The sequence below is a fragment of the Lissotriton vulgaris genome, chromosome 1_1 (assembly GCF_964263255.1).
Source record: "Lissotriton vulgaris chromosome 1_1, aLisVul1.2, whole genome shotgun sequence".
Classification (NCBI taxonomy): domain Eukaryota; kingdom Metazoa; phylum Chordata; class Amphibia; order Caudata; family Salamandridae; genus Lissotriton; species Lissotriton vulgaris.
In genome coordinates, this window is record NC_141685.1 from 1,245,527,862 (window position 1) to 1,245,545,157 (window position 17,296).

General features: G+C 46.3%; 2 protein-coding genes across 2 annotated transcripts in view; both read left to right on the top strand.

Moving 5' to 3' along the window:
- The window catches only part of DDR2 (discoidin domain receptor tyrosine kinase 2), a 631,189-nt gene that overhangs the window by 580,287 nt on the left and 33,606 nt on the right, over positions 1-17,296 (top strand). The gene's annotated exons all lie outside the window — the stretch shown is intronic.
- Positions 664-13,997, top strand: LOC147748934 (uncharacterized). The gene is made up of 3 exons (XM_086952193.1): positions 664-3,006; positions 11,570-12,579; positions 13,962-13,997. The coding sequence occupies exons 1-3, from the start codon at positions 1,077-1,079 to the stop codon at positions 13,995-13,997; spliced, it is 2,976 nt and encodes a 991-aa protein (XP_086808319.1). The 5' UTR covers positions 664-1,076.

Here is a 17,296-nt window from a genome sequence, read left to right on the forward strand (position 1 = left end):
GAGGGAGACACCTTTAAATCCTTCGATCAATGCAAGCGGGACTTCCCAGCTTCCCGAGGGGGGCTCGTTTACAGTATCTCCAACTTTGGCACTGGGTTCAGGCTCAGATGCGAACTGACTCTGGGGGCCTAGTCTCTCCCCGGATGGGTATTGCTCTGACACAATATTATACCTTAGCTTGTGCCCTCCCACTATATGGCTCTTCCTCCTACAGGGGCTTGACTTTTTAATGTGGGGTATCTTATGCACTTTGCTTACACTTCTCGTAGCCACACTCCTCTATTGGGATTTGTTACCATTTGGCCCCGTTCTGCAGTTTGGCTGCCTCTCCTTTCCTAGCGTACTGTCCGTTTTCCACGACTGCTTACACTGCACATGGTTTGCTCCTTCTTGTTTCCATTGGTCAATTTCTTTCTCTTTTCTCTCTTTGTAAGCATTGTTTCCATTACGCACCTCTCCTCCCTTTCTCTCCTCTTCCTTCGCCTCTCCCTCTTTTTCTCCTCTTCTTCACTATATTTTCACCTTTTTTCTCCTTTCTAATAACTCCTGGTTTGTCGTATTGTTTCTTTTGTATTATCTTTTTAATAAAACAGATTTGAAACAAATGTATTCCCCAAGACTAATTTTTGCCCAAACATAGTGGCAACAGAATCCCAGTTTTGCAGCGTGAATCTTTCTGGATTCACTATGCTGTGCATATTCCGCGGTCTTGTGGTTGGGTCCGGATTCGTAGCCTTTTCTTTGTTTTTTTGTTTTTTTTTCGTCGCCCAAGTGGGCGTCGGCGTCACCCCTTCCTGGGTGTATTTCCGGTGACGTCGGCATGCTTCCTGCGGAAGCTTCCACCCTTGGGCGCCATCTTCAGATTTCTTTTTTCCGCGGTCGGGTCTGGATCGTTCCCGTTTGGGCTCCAGACATTTTTGGAGAAAGTACTAGAAAAGGATCGAAATTGGAGAAGATATCCAAAGAAGAAGACTACGAAGGACTTCGCCGAACACTACCCGGCGAAAGGAAGGAGAATTCATCGAGGACTTCGACGATCGTCAACGTTCGCGCGGCCAGGGAGGCCTAAACACTCGATGATGGACAACACGCCGTTCAAGTTCTGCCCTAACTGCCACCACAAGTTCGCGCAGAAAGACCAGCACCCGGTTTGCAACCTTTGCCTACCGGTAGAACACAGAAGCGAAGACTGCAACGCCTGCTCCATCTTCGCCCAGAAGACCCTTCGTGTAAGAAGGAGCCAGAGGGTAGCGCACGCCACCCTCAAAGGAAAAGGCCCGACGCCATCGCTGTACGAGCTGGGGATGTCCTCGGAGGAGGAGGACAACGCTGCCGCCGAAGACGACAGCTACACGGTCGTAGAGACCGATTACACGAAGACATCTGATAAGGTAGGAGACTCGTCGTTCCCCAAGAGCACGAGAGACTCCAAGTCTCGGAAAAACGAGGACAAGGCCCCGAAAGCGCCGACGCAGAGACACCTCTCGTCCGCGGCTACCCACAGGCCCAGCGGATCCTCTGAGAAGGAGTCCCTGGCGCCGAGAGCTGCTGAGCAGCAGAAGTCGCCGAAGATCGTCCCCGAAAAGGACCGATCGACGTTGAGGGAGAAAGACCCTAAAGCTTCGACGCCGTACAGGGACCCGAAACCCAGTTCGACGTCCAAGGCCTCGACGCCGAAGCTCTTGCAGCCGACCCAGGCGCCGAAGAGAGTGGCCGAACAATCCGGCGCGGACAACGCGGCCGAGATGGAAAAGAAAAAACGGCGACTAGAAGCCGAAATGGAAAACATCTTGCAGCGGAAAAAGGATTTCGACGCCAAGATGAAAGCCTTCACGATTCCCCACAAGACAAAGCCACCCATGCGGGACGTGGTCGAGGAGGAAGAGGAACAGGTCGAGGAACATGAGCCTGGCACCGAAATGGTCGACGACCAGGATGAGGAAGAGAATCCCTACGAGGCTTACAGCTATGAGGAGGAAGAGGACAGCAGGTTGGACGCCGAGTCGGCCACCTCTGACCCGCAGGAGGAGGATTACTTGGATGTCGACACCGAAAGCCCAGAAGAGGCGGTCGACACATACCCCTCGAGGCCATCGCCGCCAGACGACATCGGAGCTTACAACTCGGTTATAAGGTCGGCGGCAGCAGCCTTCAAGCTCAAGCTCAACGAGGACAAGCAAAAAGCGGACTTTCTCCTCGAGACATTACTCCCCACGCAAACAAGGATCCAGTATCTACCGATGCTCGACAGCGTCTTGGCGCAGGGAATGGAAGCATTCAGGGAGCCCGCAACATGCAAGGCAGTCACTCCCAGAACCGAAAAAAAGTACAAACATTCATCGAAGGACCCAGCCTACATCCGAGGCGTGGTCTCAGCTGACTCGATCATCACAGCCACAGCAAGGAAGAGGGCTAACGTGGCCACCACTTCTGGACCTCCCCCTGATAAGCAGAGCAAAAGAATGGACTTAGTGGGCAGAAGGATCCAACGGAATGCCGCGACCCAATGGCGCATGGCTAATTCCAATGCCCTCATAAACAGGCACATGTACCAGATCATGGAGGAGCTAGGAAAACTGGTGAAAGACCTACCCCAGGAGGCCAGGCAGAACGCCGAGAAACTGGTGGAAGAAGGGAAGAATGCGGCAAATTGTTGCCTCAAGACGGCCCTGGATGGTGCAGACACCTCCAGCAGGCTCATGATGATGGGTGTCACGGAAAGAAGACACGCATGGCTCAGAATCTCTGGTTTTAAACCTGAAGTGCAACACAGCATCTTGAACACTCCGTTCAACGGCGAGACGCTGTTCGGGACAACAGTTGACGAAAAACTCAGTCAACTGAAGAAAGACAATGAAACTGCACGATCCATGGGAGCTTTTCAGTTCAGAGGCAACAAAAGGGGCAGCCAGTCACGGAGGCCCGGCGGAAGAGGTGGAAACCAGCCAGGTACTTCACACCAGGCTTTCCAACAGACGCACCAGGCTGACTCGCAGGTGCAACAGAGTGCCGCTCGCCTTAGAGGTTGTTTCCAGCGTTCCAAAGCTCTATCTGACATCGCTACAGGAGTAGCCTTTCATCTGCCAAGTACATTGTGACCCAGAGGGAGGAGACGCGAGGCCGCAGAGGAGGTGAGAGGCGCGGCCCGGGACTGCGAGGTACAGCGTCAGCAACACCAGCTGTTTCCTCTTCCCGCGTGAGCCGCGCCCCCTCCCAGTGTCCCGCCCCTTCCCCACCTCACAGTTACTTAAACAGGGCTCATAACGCGCATCGCGGGACTCGCGCAGGTCGTAGCCCGGGGCGAAGCCCGGGCAAAGGGCGGGCCCGTTTAAGCCCGTGCAAGTCTGGTCTGGGCCTACTCTCTTTGCTTCTGGACCTTTGAACCTTGACCTGTTTTTCCAGGTAATCCTTACTACCATCACTACGCCCCCCTATCAACGTATATTATAGCGCCACCATGGTCACAAGGGGCAGTAGGAGTAAGACCGCTCAAGGTCTGGGCCAGGTCAGTGGTCCAATCGACCAATTCATTACGAAAGCAAACGATGCAATTAATCAAGGGATTGTTCTTTTGGAAAGACGTGTTTCACAAGACCTTGCTGCAGCACGAAGATCCTCTATGGGCCTTCTGGCTTCAGCCAAAACACCTATTCAACATGAATCTAATGCCCCACTCCTGTTAGATATTCATGCAGAACTACACACTATTCCAATGAGTGTCGATTTATCTGTCACTCATTTATCACTAGGGGAAGACACTCTAGAAGATCTGGAGAAAACACCAACACTGGCGATTAGTCCCACCCAAACGCCTCCGTTAACCCTGATAGAGTCACAACCTACGATAGAATTGCCATCTTCAGTCCTAGCTTCTCCTATCGAAATCGTTAAGGAGTCAAGGGAGGGTGCCATCCCTAAACAAAACAGCACAAGGCCAGTAGCTAAGGACAAGTCGATCTGTCCACCTAAGCACATAAGATCCAAAAAAAACCCCGCACTAAACATCAAAACAACTCTATCAATTCCTTACCTGTAAATGTGGATGATCCCTCTGTAACAGCTGCATCGTTTGATGATGCTCAGAGGGGCTATGTTGATGGCAATACAAATCATCTTGAGCTTAATGCACAAGTACTAGCTACAATTAAGGATCTCATAAAAACTCAATTGTTACCAATTGAACGATCCTTAAATAACATCGAGAAGCAAATTGCCAGAATAATTAATCATACCAGCCATTTAAAACCTCCTAATATCACTTTAGCCCCTCCAGTCCCAGTCTCAACGACCGCCAACCACACTAAGACAGCCACTGCCCAGAAATCTGCACCCCCATCCTTAATACACAAAACTCCCTTACCCACAGGTAAAACTCCCAAAACTTCCACCACCACACAAGCGATTCAAACAGACATCAAGGGCACTACTAAGCAAGCTCAGGGAAAGCCAGCAACAACCGCCGACCCTCCTAAAACCAAATCAAAGCCTCCCTCCCCCAAACCTTTGGTCGCCCATCAGGCTGATGATACTACTAACAAACCAATTAGACCAAAGAGGCCAATCCATCTTCCTCCAGAGGCAAGCCCCTACACTGTGATCCTTACGGGGGTCCCAGAACTGGAGGAAAATACGAGTGAACCCACCTGGTCCCTAAAAAATAAAGTCATGCAATGGCTTAACATTAACAGACCTCTTCCTACACATCTCAAGAGCAGACTTACCATGGTACGTAGGGTCCCCTGGATTGGGGAAACAAGGAAAAGAACACAGGGGGACTGCATTATCATTAACTTTGATGACCCAGAGACAGCCAGATATATATGTTCTTGGTCGTCATTGGAGAGAAAGGGAGGTATAGACACTAATCGTCTGTCCTTTTTCTATCCTCCAAAGTTCCTCCATGAACAAGATTACCCTCTTAGCTGGAACCAATCTCCAGGCTGGAGTTGGTCACAAGTAGATACACGTAATAGGAGGAGGGACTGGGATCATTATCCTTGGAACCCAAGAAGAGAACTACCCTATACAGAGAGGTGGAGGGGGGTACCAACTAGTAATTATTTTTCACCCTTAGAAATGGTTGATTGACCATCAAACGACCAAACATCCTCCATGAATCAGATCAAAACCCCCCCGTCTCCTGATAGCTTAGGGTCATCTTCAAGTCAATCTGGGGAACCTGGCTTGGAACGACTCATTGTGGGTCTTACTAACATGTCCCTTCCCGGGCCTGTGACTGCTCAAACCGATGAACATCTGGCTTCCCCATTACCCTCAGCTTTTGATTCAAGCCATCCTCTTTGCTTACCTAATGACTTTGACCCAAGTTTTCATATGTCCATCCTAACTTGGAACATAGCTGGTCTTTCAAACAAAGCAAAGGACCCAACCTTCTTGAACTATATAAACACCTTTGACATCATAGCGCTTCAGGAATGCTGGGACCTGACACCTACTAATTTGGATGGTTTTAGTACACACCTTACCCCAGCTATTCAGTCAAATAGAGGCAGACCTTCGGGAGGTCTTTGCTTCTATGTGTCAAACAGACTCAATGTATCTTTAGAATGTGTTGAGCTCGCTCCATCTGATCCTAATTCAAAGTCCTTTGGTCCCTCCTTACAGGCCCTCAAAATGTCTGGGAAGGATGTTGTTGGTTCTCTCTTTATAAATTTATACAATAGCGCACAGAGAGATGACCAACCAAAATTTACAGAGTTTCTCTCCAAACTCATAAAGAAGGGTATGGGAGGGTCTTGTTCAGATAGGCGTTTGGTCATACTAGGAGATTTTAATTGTCACCTATGCCCACACAGTGGTACCAGGGTTTGTGATTTAAGAGCCCCAAATGGTGAACATACCACCCACTTTGAACATTCAATCATGGGATCCCAACTGAACACTTTACTACACGAATGGGACCTGGGCTTTTTTAATGACCTAACAATGCCCCCGACTGACTTTCAACCCACATTCCATGGAAGGGGATCGCTTACGACAATTGACTTTATTCTCCTGTCCAATAGTCATCAAGGCGATGCCCGAGAAACTAGAAGAGAAGAGTTGGTTCTGAGTGATCACTATCCTATCAGTGCCAAATATACTCCCCCTCTAGTGGAAACAAGCTTGGGAGTGATATAGAAAATCTTTACTCTCACTCTATATCTCTCTCATCAAGAAACGGGTACATTATAAAATGGGTAAAATTCGACACATTGAAATTTCTTGAGAACCTGATTAAATCTGCCCCTGACCTCTTCCGGTCCTGTTTAGAACACCCTCCCAACCCAGAAGAAATCATCCTTGCTTTTGACCAAATCGCCCTACAAATCAGAAGAAATCTGACTAGAAACTGTAACAAAAGTAACGTGTCCAGGAGTAATGGCTGGTTCGACCATGAGTGCACAAACACTCATAACACCCTGAAGGCCACTCTTAATAAAAATCCAAAAAACTTGACGGAAATAAGATCTGCCCGTGTTGCCTATAAACAGGCAATAAAAAATAGGAAAAAGGAACTGAAAACGGCCGCCTGGGAAGCCCTGTTAAAAGCAAGTTCATTAAGAGACAACACGGCCTTTTGGAGGAAGGTCAACGCCCCCTTTTTCAGTGATAGGTCAACAGACCTTATAGAAATTGCAATCACTGAAGAAGTTTGGATAAATCACTTTACCGAATTATACAAATTAGATGACCAGATTGAACTACTTAACCTCGAAATTCCACCAACGGAGAGTAACGAGCCGCAAAGCAACCACTCAGAGCCGTTTCCGCTCTCCATTTATTTTGATTACTCAGAAGTGGAATTGGCCATTCTTGAAAGCTCTAATGCCAAAGCGCCCGGCCCGGACGGAATCCCAATAGACCTATTTAAAGATAACATCCAATTGTGGGCACCAATTGTAACAAACGTTCTCAACTCCTATGCCCACAAAGGATTCCCCGCAACTTGGCAAGAAGCGATTATAATACCCATATTCAAAAAAGGCCAAAGAATGGACCCAAAATGTTACAGACCTATTTCCTTATTGGACTCCATGATGAAGGTGGCCGGGAGAGTCCTGTTGAACCAATTGCAATCTTGGGCTCAGGAAAATAACATCTTGTCTAAATTCCAATATGGGTTTGTTTCTGGTCTCGGGACAGTGGAACAATGTCTAAACTTAGCTCTGATCATTGATAAATATGTGATGGCAAAAAGGTGCAATATATTTATGACTTTCGTGGACTTGAGCTCTGCTTTTGATTGCCTGAATCATAGTATACTCTGGTCTACCCTTACTGACATGGGAGTTGATTCCAACATACTTGCCTTCATAAAAGAACTATACAGAGGAGCCGGGGCTAAAGTTCGCTATGGCAAAGATGGAACCTGTACGAGCAAGTTCCCTATTAAAAAGGGGGTCAGGCAGGGCTGCATCCTCGCCCCCTTTCTTTTTAACCTGTATATTAACAGCGTCGCCGATTGCCTGGCCAAACTAGATGTTGACTATCCTAAAATAAATGGCCTCGCAGTTCCAATTCTTTTATATGCGGACGACGCTGTCATCATGTCCAGGACCCAACTAGGGCTTCAAAAAGCATTGTCAGCCTTTTCAGCATTCATTCATTTTTTAAAATCTTTTTGAACCCCAATTTTACAATGTCAGGCCTTCTGATTTATCGACCTCCAGGTAACCCATCACAATGGGTATTAAACTTTGCAAATCTTATTACTCCCTACTATATGTCATCAAGCAATTTTTCCCTGCTGGGTGATTTAAATCTGCACCTAGAAGATCCCACCATCCCCTCATGCTCTAATCTGTTGGAAGACCTAGCAGTACTAAATTTATCTATAAAAAATTCTAGCCCTACTCACATAGCGGGCCACCTGTTGGACCCCATAATATCCAACATCAGGGAACTTACGTACATTGCCACCTTACCTTCCGGCTGGTCCGACCACCATCTAATTAATTTTAGCATTACTTTTCCACCCTCCCCCAGTTTGGAAAAAAACACTGACGCCACATACAGAAAAAATTGGAAGTCAGTAGACATTGATGCATTGAATGCGGCACTAAAACAAAACCCTCCAAGCCTAAACTCCAACATGGACTGCGTAGCAACTGAAACACAAAACTGGCTAACTAATGCAGCAAACAAATGTCTGCCTTCTACTCGCATCAAAGGGAGTAAGCATCGCCCTCCGGCCCCATGGTTCAATGATAGCCTTAAAATTGAAAAATCAAAATGCAAAGTACTAGAACGCAAATGGCGTAAAAAGTACGACCCCAATGCTAAAAGAAGCTATCATGAAGCCAGGAATCATTATCATGCTGCCTGCACAAAAGCAAGAGCTGCTTTTGTCTCTAAAACAATTATCGAAGCAACTAACATGCCTAAAACTCTCTTTTCCAAAGTCAAGGAATTGGCGGGCGCACATACCGCAGCTGCTGCACCCCCACTAAGCACACAACAATGCCAGGCGTTAGCATGCTTCTTTACTGAGAAAATCGATAAAATTATCTCAGACATTAAGACAAAAAACTCTGATCCAGACCTTCCCCTTCCTTCTGACCCAATATTGACTCAACCCACTTCTCTGGGTGAAAATTTACTGGAATCCTGGCCGGCTCTTTCAATAGAGAAATTGAAAGAAATCTTAAAAACTGTTAAATCCGACTCCCCTAGGGACCCCATCCCTATTAAAATTATTAAAAAATTGGATGACCAGTCTTTGGAAATCATTGCCAATCTCTTAAACTCATCCCTCGACCTCGCCACTGTCCCAGCCTTATGGAAGCATGCTATGGTGACACCCCTTCTGAAAAAGCCAACTGCCAACCCAGAAATACTGGCCAATTATAGACCCATATCTCTGCTCCCAGCTTTTTCTAAATGTCTTGAGAGACACGTACACTCTACTTTAGCCACTTTTGCAGAAGAAAATTCCCTACTCCATCCTTCGCAATCTGGCTTCAGGGCTGGTTTCTCGACTGAAACCGCCCTGTTAGGTGTCACTGAACACATTAGAAAACTTCTTGACCAAGGCCAGACGGTCGCACTCGTGTTATTGGACCTAAGTGCGGCGTTCGACACCATCTCCCATGAAACTCTCATTAAAGAGTTATATACAAATGGTGTAAGAGGAAAGGCTCTGAATTGGATCAAATCTTTCCTGGCAAATAGAACCTTTCAGATCGCATCTGCTCAAGCTGTGTCAGACACCCTACCTGCATCACATGGAGTGCCTCAGGGGTCCATCCTGAGCCCTCTATTTTTCAATATCTATCTTAAACCACTGGCCGATCTTGTTGAAAAGTTAGGTCTAACGCTTATGAACTACGCCGACGACACCCAAATCATTTTTTCCCTATCTGAATCTTGTCCCCACTCCCCTTCGTTACTTAAGGAAGGACTATCAAAAATATTGAACTGGATGACAACAAACCAGTTGAAACTGAACGGCGACAAGACGGAAATACTGATCTTGGGAAAGGATCAAGTTCTCTGGAACCCTGCACATTGGCCGGACCAGATGGGCGCTTTTCCTACCCCGGTGTCCCATGCTCGAAATCTGGGCTTTATACTGGATAATGCCTTATCCATGAACAAACAAGCCAGCAAAGTAACCGGCCTTTGTCTCACCATAGCTAAATGGTTGAGGAAGATCCTCTGGATGTTGCCAGTGTCTACACAAAAGACCGTAGTCAATGCCCTTATCACATCTAGGCTTGACTACGGCAACATCCTCTATTTGGACGCAAACAAATCTGTGATCGGACGACTACAGGTAGCGCAAAACGCTGCGGTCAGACTCCTCTGCAATATTCCGAAGAACTCTGGAGTCTCGAACCATCGTCCAAACCTTCATTGGCTCAGGATCGAGAGCAGAATTCGTTTCAAGGCCCTGAACTACATGTTCAGAATAAAAGCAGGAACAGCACCAAAATACCTCCAATCTCTTGCCTGCCTCTATACGCCCAAGAGAAACCTTCGGTCACAGACAGCAGCCTGTTTCTGCATACCCAGGTTTAAACGTGCAAGAACAGGTGGCAGATCTTTTGCCTATCTGGGACCCTCCCTTTGGAACACGCTTCCCCCCTGTATCCGGAAGGAAGAAAACTACTGTAGGTTCAGAAAGCTTGTAAAGACCTGGCTGTATGAACAATAACCACTAAACAGTCACCTCCTTTCTCTGCCCTCAATCTAGCTGTGTGTAGGCGCCGGGAAACCCTTTTTGGGTAGCTGTTGCGCCCTATAAATTGATAAAATAAATAAATAAATAAATATGGGTGTGAGAGGTCTTAGGATTAATGTAAGCAAAACATTTACAATGTGTTGTAGTAAAAAAAAGAACATCTCCTGCAATACATTTATTGATACTTCCAAGATCAGCCTCACGAAAACTTTCACCTATCTGGGCATACTTTTCAGCAGTACAGGTTCATGGAAAAACGCTGTCCACACTCGAAACCTGGCTTTTATTAGGCAAATTGGTGCCTTAAAGAAATTCGCCACAAAACTAGGTGGGAAACCGGTCAGGATTTTGCTGGAAATATTTGCAGCCAAATGTATCTCCACTGCAACTTATGGAGCTGGCATCTGGGGTCTGGCGGACTGTGGAGAGATACAAACCAGCGAGAATGCATTTCTAAGATACTTGCTGGCCGTCCCCCGTTCTATTTCTACCACAGTCTGTCACAATGAGCTCGCCCGGGCATATATTTCGGACATAATTAAAGTTGCACCAATTCTGTTATGGCACAAAGTATGGTCCTCGGAGAAAACGGTGCTCAACCAAGAAGTAATTAAGGACTGCATGGCCTTATCCTATGCAAAAAAAATACCCTGGCTTGCTTATGTTCAGAAATTCTTAACATCAATGGACTTGGCCAATTTATATGTCAACCCGACTATGTGTCAAACCATTACAAAAAAGGATCTTAAAGCTCGCTGTTTGGGTCTACTCGCTGACAGGCGCTCATATCTTGAAGGTAACAAAATTTCGATTGCCTACCACAATCTCCTACGTAATGAAGCCGGAATTTTTTTTCATCTTTCCTTGACTCTTTCAACTTATGCGAGAATGTTGCTAACAAGGATGAGGATGGATTGCTTTTATCGCCTACTAACATTTCCTACCATAAATGACTGGTCTACTACTTTGGTGGCCTGTCCCTGTGAATGTTTCCAAGCAATCCAACATTCACGTCCTTTTATTCTGCAAATTTTATGACTGGGGCAGAAAGAAACATCTTCTTCCAATCTTGAAACTGTGGGGCTTAAGACAGTGTAGGCCAGCCTTACTTAAGCTATACATGCTTGAAGACGAACTTACAGTTACTACAGCTGCTAGCTTTCTGAAATTTGCAGTAAGATGCAGAGCGTCTATGAACTAATTGATTGACTTCTGATCCCCGACAGCCATAAACTTGTACATTCTTATATTTTTTATTCTGCTTTCAAAGTTCAAGTTTTGTGTTTGAGTTTTGAACTCTTTTTAACATGTTGTATTAACTGTGCTTTTATGATTTTCATTTGCTAAAATCGAATAAAGCTATTTGAACTGAACTGAACTGAGTCAACAGAAGCAGTCCTGGCAGTACCAGTCAAGGGGCCAGTCCTTTCGAGGGAGAGGAAATGGACGTGGACAGCATAAAAGAGGGGGCCAGCAGCCCGCCTCTAAGTGACTTCAGAAACACCTGTGTGCCCGCCCACAGAAAGGACCCCGGGGGGCAGCACGTACAAAGGGGTCAGGACACAATGGACAACTACCACCACGTGACACCAGTGGGTGGAAGATTAATACTCTATCTCCAGGAATGGAGAGAGATCACATCAGACAAATGGATTCTAAACATCATCCAATACGGGTACTGCTTGGAATTGGAAGGAAGACCAACAAGCAGGAGACCAAAGCGAAAGCCACTAACAAACAAACAGCTACAGCGGCTTCAGGAAGAAGCGAGAGAGCTCCTTCAAAAGGAGGCCATAGAACGGGTTCCCTTCAAAGAAAGAAACAAGGGAATATACTCAACGTATTTCCTCGTGCCAAAGGTCGACGAGACAATGAGACCCATTCTGGACCTCAGGTTCCTGAACACATTCATAAGAACACAAAAATTCAAAATGACCTCCCTGCAGGAGGTGCTACCGCAATTGCAGATTGGGGACTTCATGGTCACAATAGACCTCAAGGACGCCTACCTGCACATACCAATGAACGTAACGCACAAACATATGCTCAGGTTCACGGTCGGAGACAGCCACTACCAGTTCACGACACTAGCCTTCGGTCTAAAATCAGCACCGAGGGTCTTCACGAAGAGCCTCGCGGCAGTCGCAGCGCACCTACGAAGGAGGGGGATACACGTATATCCTTACCTGGACGTCTGGCTAGTGAAAGCAGACTCGTACCAGAAATGCAAGAAGGACGCACATACAGTGACGAGAACACTGATAAACCTGGGGTTTTCCATCCATTGGAAAAAATCATCAATGGAGCCGGAACAAGTGAAGATCTTCTTGGGGGCACAGATCAACACCTTGCAGGGCAGAGTGTTCCCCAGCAACAAGAGAGCAGGGGCCCTGGTGAGGGAAGCTCGCCTCTACCGGAAGTGGCAAGCTCGGACAGTGAGGACTGCGAGCAAGATCTTGGGGATGATGGCATCATGCATCCATCTGGTACCAAACGTACGCCTACACATGAGACCCATCCAAGAATGGCTCCAGGAACAATGGTCACAAGCTTCAGGGAGTTGGGAGGATCTAGTGGTTGTGACGCACTCAGTGCAGAAGGAAATGGCATGGTGGACCATGGAGAACATAGCAAAGGGAAAGCCTCTTACACCCCCAACACCAACAGTGACCATCACCACAGATGCATCCATGATGGGATGGGGCGCTCACATGGAAGAGCTCAAAGTCAGGGGTCTGTGGACTCCAGCAGATGCGTCGAAGCACATCAATTATCTGGAATTGAAAACAATCTTCCTTGCGTTGAAAGCCTTCCAAACAAGACTGTACAAGCAGAGGGTATTGCTGCAAACAGACAACACCACAGCGATGTTCTACATCAACAAGCAGGGTGGAACACAGTCAACAATGCTTTCGACACTGGCACAGGAGATATGGAGATGGGCCATCCCCCTCGGGATAGACCTACTGGCCATACACCTACCAGGGAAGGAGAACATTCAGGCAGACTGGCTGAGCAGACAGACATCAACATCCCACGAGTGGGAGCTCAATGCCCAGGAGACGAAGTGGTTGTTCAACAAGTGGGGAATGCCATCAGTGGACCTGTTTGCAACACGCCAGAATGCCAAATGCCGAAGCTTCGCATCCAGACAACCCGAAGAGGGGTCCCTTGGGAATGCCCTATGGATAGATTGGTCCGGGACATTTGCTTACGCTTTTCCCCAAATACCACTGATACACAGAGTTTTGAGCAAGTGCAGAGCGAGCAACATGACCCTGATACTGGTCGCACCACAGTGGGCCAGACAGACATGGTACTCCAGGGATGTGGAATTCCTATAGTCCGACGCCCAGGACATATTGTTTGGGGTCAAGGGCAACAAGTTTTAATGTGTATTTTGTCCTTGGGACAAGTAGGCTCAACCCTGTTTGGGGTCAAGGGCAACAAGTTTTAATGTGTATTTTGTCCTTGGGACAAGTAGGCCCAACCCTCTGCAGCACAAACCCTTTGGCTGCCAGTTTGCAGTAGCAAGGGCCAGGGAAGGGCAATGCCTGAAGTTAAGTTATTATTTGTGTGCCTATGTTAATGCTGTTCAAACTTGTATTTATGGTTCATTAATTAAAAGCCTTTATTATTAGGGTGAGCGCTCTAAGTAAATGTAGGTTCTGATCGCACTACAGATAGTGGTTACAGTATGAAAATGTGTACTCACGGTTTCAAAGTTTAGCAATATGAGGCTATGCATAATCCTCCCAGAATGCTCTCTGATTAGATGCAAATATTTGCAGAAGCTGGAGAGCGAGATTAAGGACTCTTTGCTTTCAATATAAAATGTTCCTAAAAAAATGAAAGTAGGAAAAAAAAACATTTTGCTAAACTACTGTAAAATTTCAGGTACCGTTTCTTTGCGGCATCATTTAGTAAAATGTGTTGATGCATGCTAGTATTTCGCAAAAATATTCATATTGGAAAAATCAGTGTAACCATTTCAATATGATTATGAGAAACATGAAAATAAACAAGCATTGGCAAAGCCAGTAGGTCTGAAATTAGTGATCAGCTTTTTAGTTTTGTCAATACGTTTTGGCATGGTTTTGTAAAGCCTTCTTGACTTGAGAGCTGCCGGGCCCTCACCAGAACAAGCAGTGGCTAAAGCAACAACAAAAAATGTGTCTAAAAAAAGCACACACTGGCACATTAGTTACTGCCACTGAACAAAACTACTTTGTGTGCCAATATACTCCTTGTGAATGAGCTTAATGCCGTCACTCACAGTGAAGCCAGCCAATACAGAGAGAGGGAGAGAGAATTTTAACAAACATAAAAGGTTGTGGTTAACGCCAGACCAAATTAGGGGCCCTAATATTAAAGAAAGTCTCAAAAGTGCACCCTTAGTATATGTCCTTGCATTGAGTGTAGCTGTATGGCTTTCGTGAATTTACAAGAATTTATAGAAGGAGGGCAAGAAATGTACTTCTGGAAAAGATTTGAAAACTGCAGTTTATCATGAGCATATATGCACGTGTAGATTTGCTCATGCGAAAACCCGAGTGTTTGCAAGGTCATTTTCCCATCAACCATTTTTTCCCAACTCTTGAAGAAGGTTTACGTCTGCCATTGTCGGGAGTAGATTTCCAACATTTCTCAGTATGGGGAAAGATTAGAGAAGAGTTGTTAAAAATCCTTAAAACATGCAAGTTACTAGATGTGCACAGACTTAAAGGGCATTCCAACCCTGGAACTATTGCTTACCACTACCTTCAGTCCCAGTATGTAGATCTGCAGAAACGTGGCAACATAAAGGGATTGTTAGTATTCAAAAACTACTATGGTATGAGCCCTGGCATAATCAGAGAGTCTATATAAGAGCTCTGATATAATAAGATTGCTGCCATAATTTGTCGCTGAACCACATGGCACCAAAGGGACAAGTGGATTTTGTTAGAGGACAAGTAGATTTTTGAAGCAACTTGCCCCATGGACAAGTAGATATTTTAATAAATTCCACACCCCTGTACTCGCAGATCATGGAGATGGCACAGAGTCCATCCCACAGATTCGGCAGAAGAAAAGACCTGCTCTCCATGCACAACGGAGAGGTACTGCACCCAGAGCCAGAGAGCCTGAGCCTGGTGGCGTGGCTCTAGAAGACATAGAATTCGCACACTTGAGACTGCCTGAGAGCACCCTCAGGGTCCTTCGGGAGGCACGAAGGCCCAGCACACGGAAGTGCTACGGGGCAAAGTGGAAGAGATTCACAATATGGTGCAGGAAGGAAAGACTTCACAATAAAATGAAGAAGGACTCCACAGTGCTAAAATACCTCACGCACTTACTGGAGAAAAAACTCAGCTCGTCCTCCTTAAGAGTCCACTTGGCAGCGATAGTCGCCTATACAAGGGGTGAGATGGGCAGGAGCTTCTTCACCTCTTAGGTTGTGAAGAGATTCCTGGAAGGAGCGAAGAGGATCGCACCACCCAAGCGGTTACCACCACCGGCATGGAACTTGAACATAGACGGAACTCATGAAGGAGCCCTATGAACCGCTCCACAAGGCCTCACTAGAGATGCTGACCATGAAGACAGCTTTCTTGGTTGCGATAACGTCCCTACGACGAGTGAGCGAGCTTCAGGCGCTAACTCTGCAGGAACCATACATACAAATACACAATGACAGGGTTGTGATGAGGAAGGACCCACACTTCTTGCCAAAGGTGGTGTCCAGATTCCATATGAACCAGTCCATACAGATTCCGAGTTTTTTCCAAAAACCAACAAATAGTGCAGAGCGAGCCCTTCACACCCTAGACGCCAGAAGGGCGGTCATGCACTATATCGAGAGGACAAAAGGACACAGGAAGACAAAGCAGTTCTTCGTGTCATTCGCCAACAGTTTCTTGGGAAAGGCTGTAACAAAGAACACTATTGCACGATGGATCGCGCAAACAATCCAACTCTGCCACAAGCGGGCAGGACAAGAGCTAGCAGAGGGACCACGTGCCCACTCCACTAGGAAAAAGGGTGCGACAATAGCCTTCCTGGCTAATACACCCATACAAGACATATGCCTGGCGGCAACATGGGCTTCAGTGCACACATTCACGAAGCACTACTGCGTTGATGTTCAAATGAACAAAGAAGCACAAGTTGGACAAAAGGTGCTCCAGCACATATTCAAGAACCAAAGCTCATCTTCTACCCAGCCGCCACAGAAATGAGAAACCGCTACAAAATCTATGCACAGCATAGTGAATCCAGAAAGATTCACGCTGCAAAACGAATAGTTTCTTACCTGTCGGTGTAGTTTTGCAGCTTGATGATATTTCTGGATTCACTAGCGAACCCACCCATCTCTGCCAGAAAGATGAGGCTGGAGAGAAAGAGGTGGTCAAAAAAAAAAAAAAAAAAAAAAAAAACATAGAATAAAATGGATGACTTTTATACAAAGCGGTTAAAAGAAGTTTCACCTACAAAGAACATTGCAATCACTTCGGAAACGAAAGAAACACGGAAAAAAGAATCCGAAGATGGCGCCCAATGGTGGGAGCTTCCGCAGGAAGCATGCCGACGTCACCGGAAATACACCCAGGAAGGGGTGACGCCGACGCCCACTTGGGCGACGAAAAAAAAAAAAAAACAAAGAAAAGACTACGAATCCGGACCCAACCACAAGACCGCGGAATATGCACAGCATAGTGAATCCAGAAAGATCATCAAGTTGCAAAACTACACCGACAAGTAAGAAACTATTTGTTTTTGTTATTCTGTCCCTACTACAGGATAGCCCGAACAAAAATGGTTGTTGGGAGCATGTAATAATATGGGTGTTAGTCATTACTGGGCAGCATAGAGACTTTTTAAGAGCGATACAAGAGAACTCTTAGCTCTTGCAGACTCCCAATATGTGCATATTGGTGGGACTTAAGAAGGAAGGTCATTCCTAATTCCAAAGTATGATAGAGCTCGACAAATATTAGCACTGGCAATGCATTATGCACATTCCTTTTATTGAAATTATATGAATTTCCTAGACTGGTGATAACTGCATTTGCACAATTATATATTGGTTGCCTTGCCACCTGGTCAATGTATTCCTCGGGTGCAGTT